Source organism: Neomonachus schauinslandi, chromosome X (genome assembly GCF_002201575.2).
Source record: "Neomonachus schauinslandi chromosome X, ASM220157v2, whole genome shotgun sequence".
Lineage (NCBI taxonomy): Eukaryota > Metazoa > Chordata > Mammalia > Carnivora > Phocidae > Neomonachus > Neomonachus schauinslandi.
The window spans coordinates 24,024,438-24,047,887 of record NC_058419.1 but is presented as its reverse complement, the minus strand read 5'-3'; the positions used below and the strand labels follow the sequence as shown (position 1 = coordinate 24,047,887).

General features: G+C 37.2%; 1 protein-coding gene across 1 annotated transcript; it reads left to right on the top strand.

The window, feature by feature from the left end:
• Window positions 1–13,787: 13,787 nt before the first annotated feature.
• LOC110576716 (dynein light chain 1, cytoplasmic-like) lies at window positions 13,788–22,846 on the top strand (the record flags this gene model as incomplete). The annotated part of the gene is made up of 2 exons (XM_021685921.1): window positions 13,788–13,814; window positions 22,583–22,846. Coding segments are annotated over 2 exons (291 nt in total), but the record flags the coding sequence as incomplete, so codon positions are not given.
• Between the last annotated feature and the right edge of the window lie 604 nt (window positions 22,847–23,450).

The window sequence follows — 23,450 nt, the reverse complement described above, 5'->3', positions numbered from 1 at the left end:
TATAAAAGGCATTCGATCAATATTAGTGGCCATCATCTCCTACTTAACTTTAACAGGTTAGACTAAGTAGTCTAGCATGTACTACATTTCAGTACAGTTGTTTTTCAAGACAGAAATCAAGTCCAGGCCACTATATCTTCTTGCCAATGTTTCATGTAGACAATTCCCAGATATACTTAGATTGTGTGACCAAAACACAATTGTATCAACTTTTTATTTTGCAATAACCATGGGACAATCTGTAATAGATACCTTCAATATCAATTTTCTATATGGTGCATAAATGACTTGATTATCTCAGGAAATTCCTCTAAGGGATACCCACTCACTGATATTAAAGCATGTCCAGTCTGAAATTCCATTACCCTTGCAATTTGATCAGGTTAAAGATATGAATCAGGGAAATCTTTTAACATCAATGCTTCCATAGAGGTGTCATATCATCATCTGAGGTGTGAAGTAGCAGACAACTGTTCATAGCATAGTAATTTATTTTTTTTTAAAGATTTTATTTATTTATTTGACAGAGAAAGACACAGCGAGAGAGGGAACACAAACGGGGAGTGGGAGAGGGAGAAGCAGACTCCCTGCCGAGCAGGAAGCCCGATGTGGGACTCGATCCCAGGACTCCAGGATCATGACCTGAGCCGAAGGCAGTCGCTTAACCAACTGAGCCACCCAGGCGCCCCATAGTAATTTATTTTTGCCTAAAATATTCAGGTACTGCCTCTATGATGGTATAATTAACATTGCAGGTTTACCCTATGAAGAATCTCAAAAGAGACTTGTAATTAATAGAACTTGTGAACACAGAGCAATTGAGGACATTATAAAATGTCTTGAGATTTATAATGATAGAAAGGATTTCTTTTGTCAGTTTCTGTTTATTTTTATTTTGTGCATGAAATTGCCCTTGAGTAGTTAACAATTAGTACCTCAATGCCATCTGGCATTTTTTGGATAGGCACACCTCCAAAATCATAGGTGAAATATCACCTGTAAAAAACAGAGGTTTATGATCTCTGTAATGTACTAGCATGGGTTCTGAAGTCAATAACTATTCGTTAGTCTCAAAAAGAACTTAAAACTAGAGATTCAATGCCATAGAATATCAGACAGCCCTACTCTCACAATCCAAGCAGCTGATACAGCTCAGAAGTTGCCTTTTGTGAAATAAAAGTTGATACATTGAATAATGCCAGTACCCCCTTGAAGCCTACCCATTCCTAAAGACAGCTTAAAGATCCATTTTTTTGTTTGGGAGTGGGTAACTTACCAGTTCTACTAAACGAACATTAGCAGCACTGATGTAATAGACTAAGATTTCCAAATTCTTAGTCTTTTTTCTTCTCTAAACATGAATTCCTGATATGTAGTGATTAAAGGCAGGGATCATTGATGTCAGGGAGACCTTGGTTTAAATCCTGCTGCCGTCAATTTCTTGTGACACCTAATGAATTACTTAATCTCTCTCAACCTCAATTTTCTTATCTGTTAAATGGTAATAGTCCCCAGATTTGTTACAAGGATTAAATGAGTTCATATGATCTCCGATTCATTAGTCTATTTCAATCTCTGCACTCAGAACTTCACTAAGATAGCAATGATCAAGATTAAAAACGACTTCCATATTGCCCTCTCAACAGCATTTAACCCAAGTAACCATGCTTTCCTGAAGCACTCTCCTAATTTCTGGGATACCACATTCTTTTGACTATCTACTGAGTTCCTTGACACTTTTTCTCAGACCCCACTGGGAGTCCAACATTCTCTGTGCAATCTTAAATCTTGGTGTGTCTGAGGACTTAATCTTAGGATCTTTCTCTGTCATTCTGCTCTCTTTTCTCTCCCCTTCACTCTTTTTTCCCCTCTATAATCACTTTCTAGGTAATTCAATTCTAGCATTGTGGCTTTAAATACTATTAATTTTTTGATGATTTTCGAATTTCTATATAAAATTCAGACCTCTGTTCTGAGTCCAGATTTGTATGTTACAATTTTTTTTGACATCACCACTCAGATATTTGTTGGGCATCCAAAGTTAATATGTCAAAAAAGACCTCATGATTTTCATCCAAAAGCAAGAACAACAACAGCTTGTTGCTCACTTAGTTATTCTCAATTTACTAAATGTACCACTGTAAACTTCCTTTCCTCAATCTGAAAACCTAGAATTAATCATCAGTCTGTTGCTTTCTTTAATTCTCTACATCCAATACATTACCAAAACCTATGACTTTATCTCCAAAACAATTCCCTAATCAATTCACGTCTCATAATTCTTAACTCTCACTACCCATTCTCCCACAATAAATAGAAGAAAATTTTGAAAATGCAAATCAGATCCTATCTCTTCCCTGCATGGAATACTTCAATGGAGTCCCATTGCTCTCAGGATAAATCCATATTTCTTACTTCAGCCTAGAGGGTTTCTAAATGATCTAGTTCCAGATTACTTCTCCAATATTATCTCATCTAATTTCTCCTTAATAAGCTCCAACAAAACAGGCCTCCTTCTCTAACATCTTAAACACCTTTGTAACCTATGCCTGGAATTTTTTTTTTAAATTCAATTAACCAACACTAGTTTCAGATATAGTGTTCAATAATTCATCAGTTGCATATAACACCTAGTGCTAATCACATCATCATGTGCCCTCTTTAATGCCCATCACCCAATTATCCCATCCACCAACCCACCTCCCCTTCCACAACACTCAGTTTGTTTCCCAGAGTCAAGAGTCTCTCATGGTTTGTTTCCCATCACTGATTTCTTCCCATTCAGTTTTCTCTCCCTTCCCCCATGATCCTCTGGACTTTCTTATATTCCACATAAGTGGAACCATATGATAATTGTCTTTCTCTGATTGACTTATTTCACTGAGCATAATACCCTCCAGTTCCATCCATGTCAATGTAAATGGTAGGTATTCATCCTTTCTGATGGCTGAGTAATATTCCATTGTATATATGAACCACATCTTCTCTATCCGTTCATCTGTTGAAGGCCATCTTGGCTTCTTCCACAGTTTGGCCATTGTGGACATTGTTGTTATGAACATTGGGGTGCAGGTGTCCCTTCGTTTCACTACATCTGTATCTTTGGGGTAAATACCCAGTAGCGCAATTGCTGGGTTGTAGGGTAGCTCTATTTTTAACGTCTTGAGGAAACTCCATATTGTTTTCCAAAGTGGCTATACCAGCTTGCATTCCCACCAACAGTGTAAGAGGGTTCCCCTTCCTCCACAACCTCGCCAACATTTGTTGTTTCCTGTCTTGTTAATTTTAGCCATTCTGACTGGTGTGAGTTGGTATCTCATTGTGGTTTTGATTTGTATTTCCCTGATGACAAGTAATGTGGAGCATTTTTTTCATGTGTCTTTTGGCCATTTATATATATGTCTTCTTTGGAGAAATGTCTGTTCATGTGTTCTGCCCATTTCTTGACTGGATTATTTGTTTTTTGGGTGTTGAGTTTGCTAAGTGCTTTAGATTTTGGATACTAGCCCTTTATCTGATATGTCATTTGCAAATATCTTCTCCCATTCCATAGGTTGCCTTTTAGTTTTGTTGATTGTTTCCTTTACTGAGCAGAAGCTTTATATCTTGGTGAAGTCCCAATAGTTCATTTTTGCTTTTGTTTCCCTCACCTTTAGAGACATGTCTTGAAATAAGTTGCTGTGGCCGAGTTTGAAGAGATTGTTGCTTGTGTTCTCCTCTAGAATTTTGATGGATTCCTGCCTCACATTGAGGTCTTTCACCCATTTTGAGTTTATCTTTGTGTATGGTGTAAAAGAATGGTCCAGTTTCATTCTTCTGCATGTGGTTGTCCAATTATCCCAGCACCATTTATTGAAGAGACTGTCTTTTTTCCATCGGATATTCTTTCCTGCTTTGTTGAAGATTAGTTGACCTTACATTTGAGAGTCCATTTTTGGATTCTGGATTCTGTTCCATTGATCTATGTGTCTGTTTTTGTGCCAGTACCATGCTGTCTTGATGATCACAGCTTTTTAATATAGCTTGAAGTCTGGCATTGTGATCCCCCCAGCTTTGGTTTTCTTTTTCAACATTCCTCTGTATGCTTGGAATGTTTTAACCCCAGATCCTTGTATGGCCAACTAATTTTTATCTAGTCCAAATGTCACCTCCTCAGAGAGGCCTTTCTTAACTCCCCCCATCCAGTTATACTATCTTGTCACCCTGTTTACATTCTTTAGAATACCTAGTATAATCTACAATTATCTTGCCTATTGACGTGTTTATCTGTTTCCTCTACAATGTAAGCTCTATGTGAGCAAGGATAATTTCTCCTAGAATAGTTTTTGTCTTTGAAGTGTTCACCATATATTTGTGAAATGAATAAAGTGTATATACAAGCACTTAGAACAAAGTCTATGTTCAATAAATGGTAGCTATGAATGTTATTAAATAAAGAAAATGAAGATAACAAGGAGGAGGGAGAGGAAAAGAAGGGAGAGGAGGAGGGATAAAGGAAAAATAGAGAAAGAACATGGGAAGAAAGTGAGAAATTTCTTAAGTAATTTCTGTAGATGTATACTTTGTTGATTCAATGATAAAGACATAATGCATAGAATTTTAAAAAATTCCATTTAGCTATGGAAAATTGTAAGGAGAAAATAAATTTTGAACTGACAGATAATGTCAAATAGCCCTCTCACTATGAAAGATGTTTTGTCTCATTTGTAGCATTATTTTTCATATTGTTAACAGGCCACTGATATTCTCCACCAAATATTGCACAGTCAGTAAGCTTTCCTGCAAGAGACCACTTGGGTTTCTTCAAACTCTAGACATTTTTTTTCTTCTTTGGAGAAGCCAGCATATCTTTTCTTTACAAGTGAATAGACAAACTTAGTTGGAATGATGCTATTTCTGTCTTATAATACTCCCCAAAGAATACATTTGGAATCTGTAATTGGATATTTTAATGAATTTGTTGGACAATGATTCCAAGAGTTATGAATCACTTTCTACCCCCAAAGGTTTCTATTTAAGCCTCTATATCTCTAAATTCAAGCTGCTCTGAGCAGGAGCACTCCTGTATGTATGTGTGTGTGTGTGTGTGTGTGTGTGTGTGTGTGTGTGTGTGGTTTTCACACTAATTGTGATTGGTCCCATAGTTTAGGTAGAGAATTATTCTGCAAGTACTACTACTTTTCTATTATGCTAACATGTTGTCAAGGGCTCTCAGTCCTCATGTCATGTTCTTCTTTTATAATGGAAACTATGTCACTTGCTTTTTTTTTATGACATACATTTTCTTATACAATCAGGAATGTTAAATATGGTATAATCATGTAGAACCATCATTGAAGGGTCATTGCATAAACTCTGAAAGTTAATATAAACACATTCTGTCTCTATTTCTCTCTCCCTCCTTCTACTCTCCCCTTCCTTCCCTTCCTTTCTTCCTTACTTTTCTTCCCTTCCTCCTATATATTTAGGCATGAATATTTACTTTGTATGATGTATTATCCTCTAAACAATCCTCCATACTGCAGTGTTGAAGAAGATATTACAGTACTAAACCATTAACAGTAGCATCCTCATTAGTACCTTAGCATCTCTGAACAATGACAGAAGATATTGATGAGGTGTTTCTTTAAAAAGTAACATTTTAATCAATTATCTTATTTGCAGCAAGGATGGTGTGTGTGAGGCTTTATTACTCTATATATTAGCACCATATAAAGTGGTTATGGCTATATTTTTTGGTTCCAAGATAAAATTAAAGCCTTAGTATATGAGTCCCATCAAGCAGATTGGCTGATATCCAACTTTTCAATACACCAAAAAGCAGTCATTTTAAATATGCTTTGATCTTAGTTTCCATGGTGGACTTCCTATCCAACATTTTGCTAGAAGTATTGAGAGTAAGCATACATTATCTTCTGCTATCCTATTTTTTTCTTAAAGAAATCCCATACTTCTTACTGTAAATCAAAAACTGTAATTTAACTAAATAGTCTATCTTTTTAATGACACATTACTCTGTGCTAAACCTACCCCAAACCATAGCATCTTAAAACTACAGAGATCTAAAGAAAATGAAACACTAACTAATACTCAAGGACAACACAAGTAGAGATGTACAAACAACAATTCCCTTTGCTACACACAACAGATTTAGAAATATGAACTCTAAGTAAGCAATTCTCCATCCTCTTCCTCCACAGTTTTTCATTTTCATGGATTTTTGGTTTGGATGTTTCTAAACTGCTGGACAGTTAAAATACTAGATATCCAGTCTCTTTGGAGATGAATCCCACCAGGGAGTCATCAAGTTTTGCAGAACTGAGAACTTTAATCATTTTACCTCCAACTCTTCTTCAGGAGCTTTAAGTAGCATGAGTGTAGGGAAAATGTTACACCTGCTAGCCATAAAATGAACAATACACAAAATAATATGTTAACTTCAGTGTGGGAATTAAAGTATTGTGCACATCATGTTTTTTGAATGAAACATTCAAATTGGAGATTATCATATAGTAAGTGTATCTTTTAGGCAGTGCTTTTTTTTTTTTTTAATTCATGAGAGACAGAGCGAGAGAGAAAGGCAGAGGGAGAAGCAGGCTCCTAAAGAGCAGGGAGCCCGATGCGGGACTCGATCCCAGGACCCTGAGATCATGACCTGAGCCGAAGGCAGACGCTTAACCATCTGAGCCACCCAGGCGCCCATAGGCAGCGCTTTTTTTTTTTAAAAATTATTTATGTAAGGCCACGTTTCCCAAAATATTCTCTTGTGAAACACTTGTTCTGTGAGATGCTGTGCAGAAAAAAAAATATGTCTACTTGTCAAATTCTACCTTTAGGAGATCCTGCACTGGACATTCTTCTCTGGAAGATTTATAGTATATTAAAGACAGGGTCAGGAGAAGCAGCAATAAAACATTTAACCTTGCTGAACCCAGAGATCTCCAAATGTATTTGCCTTGCCTAATATTCTTCCTGCCAGCCTTATGTGACCCTTACTTATTTATCCTGAAGAACTTACTATAGAAATGTTGATGAAACAATTTCCTTTCTAAACCAAATAGGAGGCCATTGCCTGCTTCAAAGACTCAGTCTTTTCCCTATCCCCCCAACTAATTTATTGTTTAGATAATTTTTCTTAAGAACAGTGATATTAAAAAAAATGTTGTTTCCCTTCAAAATTAAACACTTACATGTCAGTGCAATAAAACACAAAGGGATACAATAGTCAATAACTGCTTCCTTCTTACCAGTCTGCCAAATAGTCAATCCTTCCATTTACTCTGAAAATGCTTCTCTTGACACTACTTTTATCCTTCTAACAAAGTTTCCTCTCTCACTTTCTTTTCACTGCCAAAGTGCCAGTTGGTTGCTAGTCCCATCAAGACTACATCAAATAATCCACTTGTATCCACTTAAACATGATATATATTTTCACACCTCTCTGCCTCTACTTCTTTTCCTCAATCCAGAAAGAAATGACTTTGTTCCAACTTTTAATTTGTTGAATTAACAAACTATTTATTTTTCAGTTTCATATATAACTTGCTCTTGAATCTTTCCTAGTCACTTCTTTCATAATGAATCCTTCACTTGATTGCATTTTTATAGAAAATTGTTTATGCAACTAATGCTGCTTAAAACTATATTTAGATGGGGAGGAGCAAGATGGCAGAGGAGTAGGAGACCTAAATTTTATCTGGTCCCAGGAATTCAGCTAGATAGTTATCAAACCATTCAGAACATCTACAAACTCAACAGGAGAGCGAAGAAAATAGCAGCAACTCTATGAACAGAAAAGCAACCACATGCTGGAAGGTAGGACATGTGGAGAAGTGAATCTGAGGCAATATACGGGAAGATGGACCACAGGGGGAGGGAGCATCCATCAGCCGGCTACTGGCAAGTGATAGAGCAACAGAGCACAAAATCAGAACTTTTAGAAGTCTGCTCCACTGAGGGACATTGCTCCAGTGGCTAAGCGGGGGGTGGAACTCTCGCTGGGACAGTGTGGTTTCAGGACACGGAGGGTCACAGAAAGACCAGGGGTGCCTGAGTGCAGCAGAGCTCCCAGGTATTGGAGCAGGGAAGCTGGCTGCAAAGACGGAGCCAAGGAGTGGGCTCTCAGCTCAGGGTTGCCATAAACTGTGATCCGGAGCACAGTTGGGCCACTGCTCTTCGAGCAGGGATCCAACAAGTGGCAGATCCGGGGAGACTCCCCTTCCTCCCCCAGGAGGAGCAGTGCAGGAGCCCACCATAGGAATCTGCTGGGTTTGGAGACTCCAAACAGGGTCGTGTGCCAGAAATAGAAATGCTCAGTCACAGACCGGGTGAGCTCGGAGTGCGGTCAAAGACCAGGGAGACAGGAGTGATTGACTGCTTTACTCTGGGGGCTCACTGAGGAGTGGGGCCCCAAGCTCTCAGCTCCTCTGGGGCCAGAGATTGGGAGGCCACCAGTTTCATTCTTGTCTTCCAAAGCTGTATGGAAAGCTTTCAGGGAACAAAAGTTACTAAGAGCAAACCCGAGCAGATTACTTAGCCTGGCCCCTGGCAAGGGTGGTGCAATTCCGCCTCAGGCAAAGACATTTGAGAATCACTGCAACAGGCTCCTCCCCTAGAAGGTCAACAAGAACAGCCTGCCAAGACCAAGTTTACCAATCAATGGCAACAACAAAACACTAGGGAATACAGCACATAAAATTCATGGCTTTTTCCCCCATGATTCTTTAGTCTTTCAAAGTTAATTTTTAAAATTTTCTTTATATTTTGTTTTTCCATTTTTTTAGTTGAATAATTCTTCTTCCCTTTTCAACCAACATCTGATCAATTCCTTTTTTAATTTTCATTTTTACAGTCATACCCTATCCCTTCATTGTATTTAAACTTATTTTTTGTATATATATGTTTTACTTTCTTTAAAATTTTGGGATACAGTTTCTTCTAATGAACCAAAATATACCCTAAATCTAGTGTATGATGTTGTCCTAGTCTCCTGTCTGATCACATTATCTTTTTTTAAAATTTTTTTTCATTCTTTTTCAACCAACTTCTTTTTTTTAAGATTTTATTTATTTATTTGACAGAGAGAGACACAGCGAGAGAGGGAACACAAGCAGGGGGAATGGGAGAGGGAGAAGCAGGCTCCCCGCAGAGCAGGGAGCCCGATGCGGGACTCGATCCCAGGACCCTGGGATCATGACCTGAGCTGAAGGCAGTCGCTTAACCAACTGAGCCACCCAGGCGCCCTCAACCAACTTCTTAACAATTCCTTTTTAAAAATCTTTTTTTAAATTTTCATCTTTACAGTCATATTCCATCCCTTCATCATACTTACCCTTATTTTTGTTTTCCTTTCTTTAAAATTTTCGGAAGTACTTCTTCCAACAGACCAAAATACATCCAAAACATAGTGTGTGGTTCTGTTCTGTTCACCAGCCTGATCATAGTCTTTTTTTCCCCCCTTTATTTTATCCCTGGTTTGGGGTCTCTTCTGATTTGTTTAGTGTATATTTTTCTGGAGTTGTTATTACCCTTCTAGCATGTTCTCTCATTCACCTATTCTCCTCTGGACAAAATGACAAGATGGAAAAACTCACCTCAAAAAAAGAACAAGATGTAGTACCAACCGACTGCTAGGGACCTATTCAATACAGACATTAGTAAGATGTTGGGACTAGAGTTCAGAATGACGATTATAAACATACTGGCTAGGCTTGAAAAAAAGCTTAGAACATACTAGAGAATCCCTTTCTGGAGAAATAAAAGAACTAAAATCTAACCAAGTCAAAATCAAAAAGGTTATTAATGAGGTGTAATAAAAAATGGAGGCTCTAACAGCTAGGATAAATGAAGCAGAAGAGAGAGCTAGTAATAAAAAATGGAGGCTCTAACAGCTAGGAAAAATGAAGCAGAAGAGAGAGCTAGTATTATAGAAGACCAAATGATGGAGAATAAAGAAACTGAGAAAAAGAGAGATAAACAACTACTGGATCACGAGGCAAGAATTCAAGAGATAAGTGATACCATAAAGTGAAATAACATTAGAATAATTGGGATCCCAGAAGAAGAAAGAGAGAGAGGGGCAGAAGGTATATTGGAGCAAATTATAGCAGAGAACTTCCCTCATTTGGGGAAAGAAACAGGCATCAAAATCCAGGAGGCACAAAGAACCCCCCTCAAAATCGATAAAAATGGGTCAACACCCCGACATCTAATAGTACAACTTACAAGTCTCAGAGACAAAGGGAAAATCCTGAAAGCAGCTCAGGACAAGAGGTCCATAACATACAATGGTAGAAACATTAGATTGAACATTAGACCAGAAAGGAATAGAGACAATACACAGTAACAGTCACTTTACAGGCAATACAATGACACTAAATTCATAGCTTTCAATAGTTACCCTGAATGTAAAAGGGCTAAATGCCCCAATCAAAACACAGGGTATCATTGGATCAAAAAAAAAAAAAATGAGACCCAGCAATATACTGTCAGCAAGAGACTCATTTTAGACCCAAAGACACCCCCAGATTTAAAGTGAGAGGTGGAGGGGTGCCTGGGTGGCTCAGTTGTTAAGCATCTGCCTTCAGCTCAGGTCATGATCCCAGAGTCCTGAGATCAAGCCCCGCATTGGGCTCCCTGCTCAGCAGGAAGCCTGCTTCTCCCTCTCCCACTCGCCCAGCTTGTGTTCCCTCTCTCGCTGTGTCTCTCTCTGTCAAATAAATAAATAAAATCTTAAAAAAAAAATAAAGTGAGGGGTGGAAAACCATATACCATGCTAATGGACATCAAAAAAAAAAAAAGCTGGGGTGGTAAGGTAATCCTTGTATCAGACAAATTAGATTTTAAACCAAAGACTAACAAGAGATGAGGAAGGACACTATATCATACTTATAGGGTCTATCCAACAAGAAAATCTAACAATTTTAAATATCTATGCCCCTAACATGGGAGCACCCAATTAAATAAGCCAATCAATAACAAAATTAAAGAAACACATCAACAATAATACAATAATAGTAGTGGACTTTAACACCCTCCTCACTGAAATTGACAGATCATATAAGCAAAAGATCGACAAAGAAATAAAGGCTTTAAAAGACACACTGGACCGGTTGGACTTCACAGATATGTTCAGAACATTCCATCCCAAAGCAACAGAATACATATTCTCATCTAGTGCACATGGAACATTCTCCAAATAGATAACATTCTGAGTCCAAATCAGGTCTCAACTGGTACCAAAAGATTGGGATCATTCCCTGCATATTTTTGGATCACAATGCTTTGAAACTAGAACTCAATCACAAGAGGAAGGTTGGAGAGAACTCAACTATATGGAGGCTAAAGAGGGAAGGGTCAACCAGGAAATTAAAGAAGAAATTAAAAAATTCATGGAAACAAATGAAAATGACAACACAACTGTTCAAAATCTTTGGGATGCAGCAAAGGCGGTCCTAAGAGGAAAGTGTATAGCAATAGAAGCCTTTCTCAAGAAACAATAGAGGTCTCAAATACACAACCTAACCCTACACCTAATGGAGCTGGAGAAAGAACAGCAAATAAAGCCTAAACCCAGCAGGAGAAGAGAAATAATAAAGATCAGAGCAGAAATCAATGAAATAGAAACTAAAAGAACAGTAGAACAGATCAACGAAACTAGGAACTGATTCTTTGAAAGAAGGAATGATTGATAAACCCCTGGCCAGACTTATCAAAAAGAAAAGAGAAATGACCCAAATAAATAAAATTATGAATGAAAGAAGAGAGATCACAACCAACACCAAAGAAATACAATTATAAGAACATATTATGAGCAACTCTATGCCAGCAAATTAGATAATCTGGAAGAAATGGATGTATTCCTAAAGATGTAGAAACTACCAAAACTGAATCAGGAAGAAATAGAAAACCTGAACAGACCTATAACCACTAAGGAAATTGAAGCAGTCATCAAAAATCTCCCAACAAACAAGAGCCCAGGGCCAGATGGCTTCCCAGGGGAATTCTACCAAACATTTAAAGAAGAATTAATACCTATTCTTCTGAAACTGCTCCAAAAAATAGAAATGGAAGGAAAAGTTCCAAACTCGTTTTATGAGGCCACCATTACCTTGATCGCCAAACCAGACAAAGACCCAATCAAAAAGGAGAATTACCAACCAATATCCTTGGTGAACATGGATGCAAAAATTCTCACCAAAATACTAGCCAATAGGATCCAACAGTACATTAAAAGGATTATTCACCACGACCAAGTGGGATTTATCCCTGGGCTGCAAGGTTGTTTCAACATCCGCAAATCAATCAGTGTGATACAATATATTAATAAAAGAAAGAACAAGAACCATATGATGCTCTCAATAGATGCAGAAAAAGCATTTGACAAAGTACAGCATCCTTTCTTGATCAAAACTCTTCAGAGTATAGGGATAGAGGGTACATACCTCAATATCATAAAAGCCATCTATGAAAAACCCACAGCGAATATCATTCTCAATGGGGAAAAACTGAGAGCTTTCCCCCTAAGGTCAGGAACATGGCAGGGATGTCCACTATCACCACAGCTATTCAACATAGTATTAGAAGTCCTAGCCACAGCAATCAGACAACAAAAAGAATGAATCGTGGATCACTACATCAAAAACTAATGATGTATTTATTTTTAATAAAATAAAAAAAGTAAAAAATAAAAGGCATCCTAATCAGCAAAAAAGTGAAACTCTCACTTTTTGCAGATGATGTGATACTTTATGTGGAAAACCCAAAAGACAACACCCCAAAACTGCTAAAACTCATACAGGAATTCAGTAAAGTGGCAGGATATAAAATCAATGCACAGAAATCATTTGCATTTCTATACACCAACAAGAAGACAGAAGAAAGAGAAATTAAGGAGTCGATCCCATTTACAATTGGTAAATAAGATACCTAGGAATAAATCTAACAAAAGAGGCAAAGAATCTGTACACAGAAAACTATAGAATACTCATGAAAGAAATTGAGGAAGACACAAAGAAATGGAAAAATATTCCATGCTCATGGATTGGAAGAACACCATTGTGAAAATGTTACCTAGAGCAATCTACACATTTAATGCAATCCCTATCAAAATACGATCAGCTTTTTTTTAAAGAAATGGAACAAATAATCCTAAAATTTGTATGGAACCAGAAAAGACCCCGCATAGCCAGAGGAATGTTGAAAAAGAAAAGCAAAGCTGGTGGCATCACAATTCCGGACTTCAAGCTCTATTACAAGGCTGTAATCATCAAGACATTATGGTACTGGCACAAAAACAGACACATTGATCAATGGAACAGAATAGAGAGCCCAGAAATGCACCTTCAACTCTATGGTCAACTAATCTTCGACAAGGCAGGAAAGAATATCCAATAGAAAAAAGACAGTCTCTTCAACAAATGGTGTTGGGAAAATTGGACAGCCACATGAAGAAGAAAGAAATTGGACCATTTCCTTACACCACACACAAAAATAGACTCAAAATGGATGAAAGACCTCAATGTGAGACAGGAATTCATCAAAATCCTTGATGAGAACACAGAAAGCAACCTCTTTGACCTCAGCCACAGCAACTTCTTCCTAGACACATTGCCAAAGGCAAGGGCAGCAAGGGCAAAAATGAACTATTGGGACTTCATCAACTAAAAAGCTTTTGCACAGCAAAGGAAACAGTCAACAAAACCAAAAGACAACTGAGAGAATGTGAGAAGATATTTGCAAATGACATATCAGATACAGGGTTAGTATCCAAGATCTATAAAATCTTATCAAACTCAACACCCAAAGAACAAATAATCCAGTCAAGAAATGGGCAGAAGACATGAACAGAAATTTCTGCAAAGAAGACATCCAAATGGCTAACAGACACATGAAAAAGTGTTCAACATCACTTGACATCAGGGAAATCTAAATCAAAACCACAGTGAGATACCACCTCACACCAGTCAGAATGGCTAAAATTAACAAGTCAGGAAACGACAATGTTGGCAAGGATGCAGAGAAAGGGGAACCCTCCTACATTGTTGGTGGGAAGGCAAACTGGTGCAGGTACTCTGAAAAACAGTACGGAGTTTCCTCAAAAAGTTGAAAATAGAGCTACCCTATGACCCAGCAATTGCACTACTGGGTATCTACCACAAAGATACAAATGTAGTGATCCGAAGGGGCATCTGCACCCCAATGTTTATAGCAGCAATGTCCACAATAGCAAAACTATGGAAAGAGCCTAGATGTCCATCAACAGATGAATGGATAAAGAAGATGTGGTGTATATATACAATGGAATATTATGCAGCCATCAAAAATGAAATATTGCCATTTGCAATGATGTGGATGGATCTAGAGGGTATTATGCTAAGCAAAATAAGTCAATCAGAGAAAGATAAGTATCATATGATCTCACTGATATGAGTAATTTGAGAAAGAAGACAGAGGACCATAGGGGAAGGGAGGGAAAAATGAAACAAGAGGAAACCAGAGATGGAGACAAACCATAAGACTCTTAATCTCAGGAAACAAGCTGAGGGTTCCTGGAGGGGAGGGGGTGGGAGGGATGGGGTGGCTGGGTGATGGACATTGGGGAGGGAATATACTATGATGAATGTTGTGTAAGACTGATGAATCACAGACCTGTACCCCTAAAACAAATAATACATTTTATGTTAATAAAAAATAATAAAAACCCTATATTTAATTTTGCCTCATATAAGATTGTTTTTGACTATTTTTACAGACTTTAAATCTCTTGAGAATAGGAGGCCATGAATCATTCTTTTCTATATTATGTAGAACAGTGTCTTATACAAACTGTCATTAAATATACATTTGTTGATTAAGTGAGTAAATGTCAATAAATTTAACTTTGAGGAGAGCTCTATTTACCCCTGGAGAAAGACATACACTTAAATTCTGGATTTTTGTAATAATAAAACCCTGAATTTAATCAGAACCTGTTGTTCTCTTTCTTTAAGTTGTACTCCTTTCTTTCTTTAATTTGTTAATCCTTACAACCCCAAGTCTTTATTCCAGAGAAAGGAGTATTTTTCCCCAAATATTCTATAATCTATCATTTCAATTATACTTTGCACTAAATAGCACCAAAGTCTTCTTGTCTGAGTTATATGACTATTTTTCTTTAATATGACTGGTTTCTGTCCTTACACTATCATATTAACACAGACAGGGACATATAGGAAATATAGGCTGGGGAGTGCCTAGGTGGCTCAATTGGTTAAGCGTCTGCCTTGGGCTCAGGTCATGATCCCATCATCCTGGGATCAGGCCCTGCATTGGGCTTCCTGCTCAGCAGAGAGCCTGCTTCTCCCTTTACCTCTGCCCCCCCATGCTTGCTATCTCTCTCTCTAGTTCTCTCTCTCAAAAAAAATAAATAAAATCTTTAAAAATTTAAAAAAAGAAGAGTTAAAATGTATAAAAGTAATAAATAAAATAAAAATTTGACCCATAATAATTAAAAATATTAACATTCTTTCCTTCTCTTTCTCCTCCCCCATCCGCATTCTGGAGCTCAGAATGATGCATAATTAAAATGTAATATCAAAAGAGAATAATAATATCATTATATACAAGTTCAAATATTCAAGTAAAGCCCCAGTGAACACCATATTCTTTATTTTCTCAAAAGTGCTAACAACAAGAACAGTAATAATAAAAGAAACCCACAAAGATGAACCCAAGGCAGTGCTGACAATAATGAAAAGAAAACACAATATTGAGGCAATGGTATTAGTGACCTTAGGTATTTATGACTTTGGAAGTGAAGAGAAATGATCAATGCAAAATTCCTAAAGCAATAGGATTTAAGGCCAAAGTTTTCCTCGGTCATTGTTCTCTTTCTTTAACAGTGCCATCAAATGAACTCAATTATGAACATAAAATGTAATAAACTACAGTCATTCTTCAATTCAACTTCAAAAAGAATCCAATCAAAAACTAACTCTGAAATGTAAATGTAAAATTTTGAATACACACATACATCTTCCAACAGACACCAGTAAAAATGAGATGGCACATTTTCTACAGTTATCAGACATTGAACTGATATAAAACCAGAACAGCATATTCTTGGAAAGATATCTAATGAAACTTGTGCTTGATTCACTTTGATTCTCTGCTCCTCAAATACGCTTCACAGGGAATTATTGCAGAGTCACATGTGTGATAAGCTCATTTTCTCTTATAACTTTGTCTAAAACCCACAAGCCACCAAAGTACACCACAATTCCAAAACTCCAAGATCCTAAGATTAAAATAAAAAAAAAAAAAACTAACCAAGCCAAAACAATAACAACAACAACACACACACACACACACACACACACACACACAAACACTCTGTAAGATTCCTTCATGAAGAAAGAAGCACATTTCTCAAGATGAAAAAATTTTCCTATTCAGTATACAAACACTGGTCCCAAAGTGCCAACATGCTGAAATCCTGGGAAAGAGGCCCAGGCAGCAAAATAAAATCTCTCATCTCCTTGTGGGTTACAGAACATAAATAACACCAACACAGAGCTAATAAGTGGACTCATTTACCCTTTGCTGTGGCTTTCAGGAAACCTTTCATCAAATTTATTGCCAGAGCTGCTGCACATTATTGTGTTCTTTATTAGGCATTCTTCTCCCTGAAGATTAATTCAGGACTTTATGAAGCTGCGTGTTCCAGAGTAATAGATGATTGCAAGTAAGTTAAGAGGTGTCACATTCACATCACTATAGACACATGGAATTGTGTCAAATATCTGATGACATTCTTAACAGTATATTGGCTTAAACTCGACGTGACATGTCTTAAACTCTCTTTTTGGACCAGTGTCAAAGAATGTTTAGGGGACATTCAGATTTGAGGGAGATAGATAAGGCAGAATAAAAACAGTTGTGGTATATTCCCTCAGCTGCATCTATAAGATGTCAATACAACTTTTAGGAAAGTGAAATATTCTGTCAAATCACAGGGTTTTATTTCTCACCTCCCTGATATCATCTGTGCCAAAAAACTAGATTGAACTGATAAAAATGAACCAGATGTTTTATATATGTAACTTCTATGGAGATGAATTAGCACTGGTTTAACTCGTACATCTGAAGCCAACTTTGAGTTTACAATAGCATGCTGCCATAAATGAGACTGATTTTTTTCTACACAATTTCAAATCGAATCCATCCATTCATTCAACAGCTCTTGAGTGCCTACTATGTGTTAGGTACTCTTCCAAGTACTAGGAAAACATATTTTTATTGCAAAAAAGGCTAAGTTGAGTTGATGGTTTAAGTTTTATGTAATGAACAAATTGAAGGTTGATTAAGTTGTCCATTTAAATATTATTTAGCTAGCTGCAAACAGAGCTGAATCTAAATCACAAAGCACAATGCTGGGCATTTAATAAATTTCAATTAACATATTTAACATAGACTTTTGATAATGTTGCTTGGTCAAATTTACTGGAAATTCTAATTGCTTCTTTTTCTGTTTTGAAAAATGCTTTGTATATCTTGAGCTCAATGTCAAAATAGTGTTTACATAGTTTTACTAAAATTAGTATCTATAGGGCATGCCTTTCATCTTTAGTGCAAATGACATCAAATTAAAGGGGTTATTTAACAAAAACAACACATACTTCTAAAAGCATTTACTATGTGACAGACACTGTTGTAAGAGAGAACATCTACGTTTTAGTTTGGTAACTTTGCACTATGAATCTTAGAAATCTGAATTACCTACAGTAATGAGTTCTTGACAGTTTATTCCAGGTGCCCTATACTTAAAGGGCACTTATTAATTAAATTGAATTAAAACAGAAATCTCACTTTTAACTGTTCTCCTAAAAGACATTCTTGTACAGTTATTATTTGTGTAGGGCATAGAGATTTACACATTAGCTTTTCTAACTAAATGGATGCAGTTAATTCTAATTCTAAAATTCAATGATTCGTTCACTCACAATTAGAAAAATAGCACCTGCTGGTGAAAATTATGGCCATACAGATAATATGGGGTAAGAAGTAAAATTAAAGGGTCTAAAAATTGTGCCATAACTAGTCTGAAATAAAAATCTTCATTATTTTCCTTGATTCAGCTTCACCAGAGATAGTAAGCAATACAAACAGGTTGTTTGTGTTTTTTCTTCTTAGAATTATTATTTTAAAAATTTCCTTCTGCAAATCATTTTCCCCCACAAAACATGTTCATTATTTCTAGAACAGTTTATTCACTGGCCAACAGGAAATAAATAATAAAATGGAGTCTTAAAAATAATACAGCTGTGTAGAACCATGCTATTTCTATATGGAAATACACTGGAGCAATATTTGAAATAATTCTACCCTTTTAATCCCTGCTTCCAGATTTATTTACAAATTTCCTTCATACCATTCTCATCTAAGTGTGGAACATTTTTCTAGGCTAAAACCTCTTAATTAGTTCTTATAAGCTTTTCTTGGACAGGCTTACTAGCAAAAGTTGTTTGTTAGGCTAGGATCATTAGTAATAGGATCAATTTTAGCCTTATATTAGTTTTATTATTTGGTATTTTCAGCTATTTATGGATTTGGCAAAACTTTTTTAAAAACCTTGCACATTTCAGAGCCAACTACATAATTGCATATTCCTTCCCAAGTCTATAATAGCATAGCAAAAATCAAAAACAAGCAAACAAACAAACAAAGCCTAAAAAATCCTGGAAAATGGGGCACATTTTTATAAAGGCCTACAAGTTATTCTTGTTGATAAAAATACCATTCACGTATAACAATTTAATGGTGGGAAATGTGTGAAGCAGCAATAAGATTTTACAGATTCGTATGCAGAAGTGGAGAACATAGAAATCAGTTGTTATACTAACTCTTAATTATTATGACAAATGATTCAACTAAATCATGTCCACTCAATTGAAATAGCCGTTTGATAATAATGCATCACTTTTATCCTTCAAAAGGAGCAGGAAGACAAATGCTACTTGTTTTTTGGAATGGCAAAGTAAGGAACTCAGCAAAAAACAATGATAAAACTGGACAAATTCATCAAAAACTAACATTTCAGGACTCTGGATTGACCAAAGCCATACAAAAAAATTGAAAAGTTTGTTCAAGAAAAACAACTAAACCTTAATAAGACAATAGGAGTACATGGCAGTTTAATCTGGGGCTACTCCAATCCCCAAGCCCCAGCTCCATGTATGATAGCTCTATGAGTGCAAGGTAGGCCATGAGGACTTAACAGTCTCATGGTGTAAGGCATCTGTCTTGATTTAGAGAAAAGACAATAAAAACTCAATCTCAGAGGTATTGTCAAAGCCAATAGTGATGTTGCTAAAAAACAATCAGGGAAGGTGTACATCCCTATCTGAACAGGAAGCCTTGTACACCCAGAAAAGATTGACTTTATAAGAACTGACTTGTAACTGACTGAAATTAGAATGTGTAGCCCATCTACTCACAGATGGATTGGCAAAGAGTGAAAATCTTATTCACTTAAGGAGTCTAAGCATAAATTTTAATCAATCACTGATTTACCACTAATTTATGATGACTCAGAGGTAACTCTTATGAAACAGTATTAAAAATAAAATAAAAACAATGAAATAATTTTTAAAAATAGAACAAAGACATCAATGGCCACACAGTACATGGGATACAGGGGATACAGACTCTACAGAATTAGTCTAGGCAAGATACTAGACAAATAGACCAAACAAAAGATAGTAACAACAAGCACCAACAACAAATCCATAGAGGAGATCCAAATCCATAGGTACTGAGTTAATTTCTCTAAAATGATCAGTTTTCAACAAAAAATTTATAAGACATGCAAAGAAATAGGAAAATATAACCCATACACAAAGAAAAAAATTCAAGAGAAGCTATCTCTATAATAGTGTCCAGATGTTGGACTTAGTAGAAAAATACTTCAATGCATCTATTATTAATGTGCTTAGAGACATAAAGAAAACCATTCCTTAAAATTAAAGGATCATGTGTTGGCAATGACTCAATAAAGAATATCAATACAGAGACAAAATATATTTTAAAAAACATCAAATGGAAATGTTATAGTTGAATATTACAATAACTGAAATGAGAAATTTACAAGAAGGGCTCAATAGCAGATTTGAGCTGAGAGTGGAAATAATCATTGGGCTTAAAGATAAATCAATAAAGATTATCCAATCTGAAGGATAAAGAGAGGAGAGAGATGAACAGAGCCTCAGAGACTGGCACAAAAACAGACACATAGATCAATGGAACAGAATAGAGAGCCCAGAAATGCACCTTCAACTCTATGGTCAACTAATCTTCGACAAAGCAGGAAAACAATGTCCAATGGGAAAAAGATAGTCTCTTCAACAAATGATTTTGGGAAAATTGGACAGCCACATGCAAAAGAATGAAATTGGACCATTTCCTTACACCACACACAAAAATAGACTCAAAATGAGTGAAAGACCTAAATGTGAGACAGGAATCCATCAAAATCCTAGAGGAGAACACAGACAGCAACCTCTTCAACCTCAGCTGCAGCAACTTCTTCCTAGAAACATCACCAAAGGCAAGGGCAGCAAGGGCAAAAATGAACTATTGGGACTTCATCAAGATAAAAAGCTTTTGCACATCAAAGGAAACAGTCAACAAAACCAAAAGACAACCAAGAGAATGGGAGAAGGTATTTGCAAATGACATATCAGATACAGGGCTAGTATACAAAATCTATAAAAAAAACTTATCAAACTCAACACCCAAAGAACAAATAATCCAGTCAAGAAATGGGCAGAAGACATGAACAGACATTTCATCAAAGAAGACATCCAAATGGCCAACAGACACATGAAAAAGTGTTCAACATCCCTCGGCACCAGGGAAATACAAATCAAAACCACAATGAGATATTACCTCACACCAGTCAGAATGGCTAACATTAACAAGTTAGGAAATGACAGATGTTGGCAAGGATGCAGAGAAAGGGGAACCCTCCTACACTGTTGGTGGGAAGGCAAGCTGGTGCAGCCACTCTGGAAAACAGTATGGAGGATCCTCAAAAAGTTGAAAATAGAGCTACTGTATGACCCAGCAATTGCACTACTGGGTATTTACTCTAAAGATACAAATGTAGTGATCTGAAGGGGCATCTGCACCCCAATGTTTACAACAGCAATATTTACAATAGCCAAACTATGGAAAGAGCCTAGATGTCCATCAACAAATGAATGGATAAAGAAGATGTGGTGTATATATACAATGGAATATTGTGCAGCCATCAAAAATGAAATCTTGCCATTTGCAATGACGTGGATGGAACTAGAGGGTATAAAGTCAATCAGAGAAAGGCATGGATCATATGATCTCATTGATATGAGGAATTTGAGAAACAAGACAGAGGATCATAGGGGAAGGGAAGGAAAAGTGAAATAAGACGAAACTGGAGAGGGAGACAAACGATGAGGCTCTTAATCTCAGGAAACAAACCGAGGGTTGCTGGAGGGGAGGGGGTGGAAGGGATTGGGGTGGCTGGGTGATGGACATTGGGGAAGGTAGGTACTATGGTGAGTGCTGCGAATTGTGTAAGACTGATGAATCACAGACCTGTACCCCTGAAAAAAAAATACATTATATGTTAATTTTAAAAAATTAATAACAAAGAGTCAGAGGCTTAACTGACTGAGGCACCAAGGCGTTCCTGGAGATATGGCTTTCAGAAAATAATTGAGGTTAAGTGAGGTGAGAATAAGATGCTAATCCAGTAGGATTGATAGCCCTAAAAGAAGAAAGGGGAGATCTCTCTCCACATGCACTCACTAAGGAAAGACTATGTGAGCACAAAAGAAGTGGCTCTCTGCATCCAGGAAGAGAGATTTCACCAGAACCCAAATATGCAGGCATCCTGATATCAGACTTTCATCCTCCAGAACCATGAGCAAATAAATTTCTGTTGTTTAAGTCATGCATTCCATGGTATTTTGTTATGACAGTCTGAGTCAACTAAGACATGAACCCTATAGTAACCATTAAGAAAGTAACTTAAAAAAAAAAAAAAGTAAAAACAAACAAACAGAAAATTAAATTGGAATTAATGTGGCACAGCAAAAAAAAAAAATATCTTGCAACAAAATAGAAGTCAATGAAAGAAATATAGGAACAAAAATGTGAAACATGTAGAAAACAAATAGTAAAATACAGACATAAATTCTCAACAAAATACTATGAAGCTGAATACATAAAGCTTTAAAAAAAATCATTACAGGGGCACCTAGGTGGCTCAGTCATTAAGCATCTGCCTTCGGCTCAGGTCATGATCCCAGGGTCCTGGGATCGAACCCCACATCAGGCTCCCTGCTCAGTGGGAAGCCTGCTTCTCCCTCTCCTACTCCCCCTGCTTGTGTTCCCTCTCTGGCTGTGTCTGTCTCTGTCAAATAAATAAATAAAATCTTTAAAAAAAAATCATTACAGACATGCACCAGGGCTTTGGTTAGTAGCTCCTGCTGTCTCAGCCAGCCCCTCCCCCAGGAGACTATTGCAGTTGGCCATCCCCTACTCCTCCATAACCCTGTACAACCAAAAGGCCATGATCAAAAATGCCAGTTTGTCAGAGGAAATGCAACAGGACTCTGTGGAGTGTGCTACTCAGACACTGGAGAAATATAACATAGAGAAAAACCTTGCCGCCCATATTAAGAAAGAGTTCAACAGGGAGTACAACCTCGCCTGGTACTGCATTGTGGGGAGGAACTTTGGTGTTAATGTGATGCATGAAACCAAACAGTTCATCTACTTCTACCTGGGCCAAGTGACCATTCTTCGATTCAAATCTGGTTAAAAGCATGGACTATGTCACACACCCAGTGATCATCCAAAAACAAGGACTGCAGACTAAATTTTAAATGCCAGATGCTAAAATGTTCAGCCTTGCCCAAGGGACCACCTTGATCTTTGAGCCTTTATTGTGTTGTTTTGTACAGGGCATACTCTGTACAAATTTTTTTGTGGTTATAAAACAATTAGCAAAACAGCTTACATTTGTATTTATTTTCTATTCTATAGTTCTGCCCCATGTTTTTTTTTAAAAGATTTTATTTATTTATATGAGACAGAGAGAATGAGAGACAGAGAGCATGAGAGGGAGGAGGGTCAGAGGGAGAAGCAGACTCCCCGCCGAGCAGGAAGCCCGATGCGGGACTCGATCCCGGGACTCCAGGATCATGACCTGAGCCGAAGGCAGTCGCCCAACCAACTGAGCCACCCAGGCACCCTGCCCCATGTTTTTTCTCTTCAAAATCCATTCCTTTTCAGGGGCACCTGGGTGGCTCGGTTGGTTAAGCTACTGCCTTTAGCTCAGGTCATAATCCCGGAGTCCCAGGATTCAGTCCCACATCAGCCTCCCAGCTCAGTGGGGAGTCTGCTTCTCCCTCTGACCCTCTCCC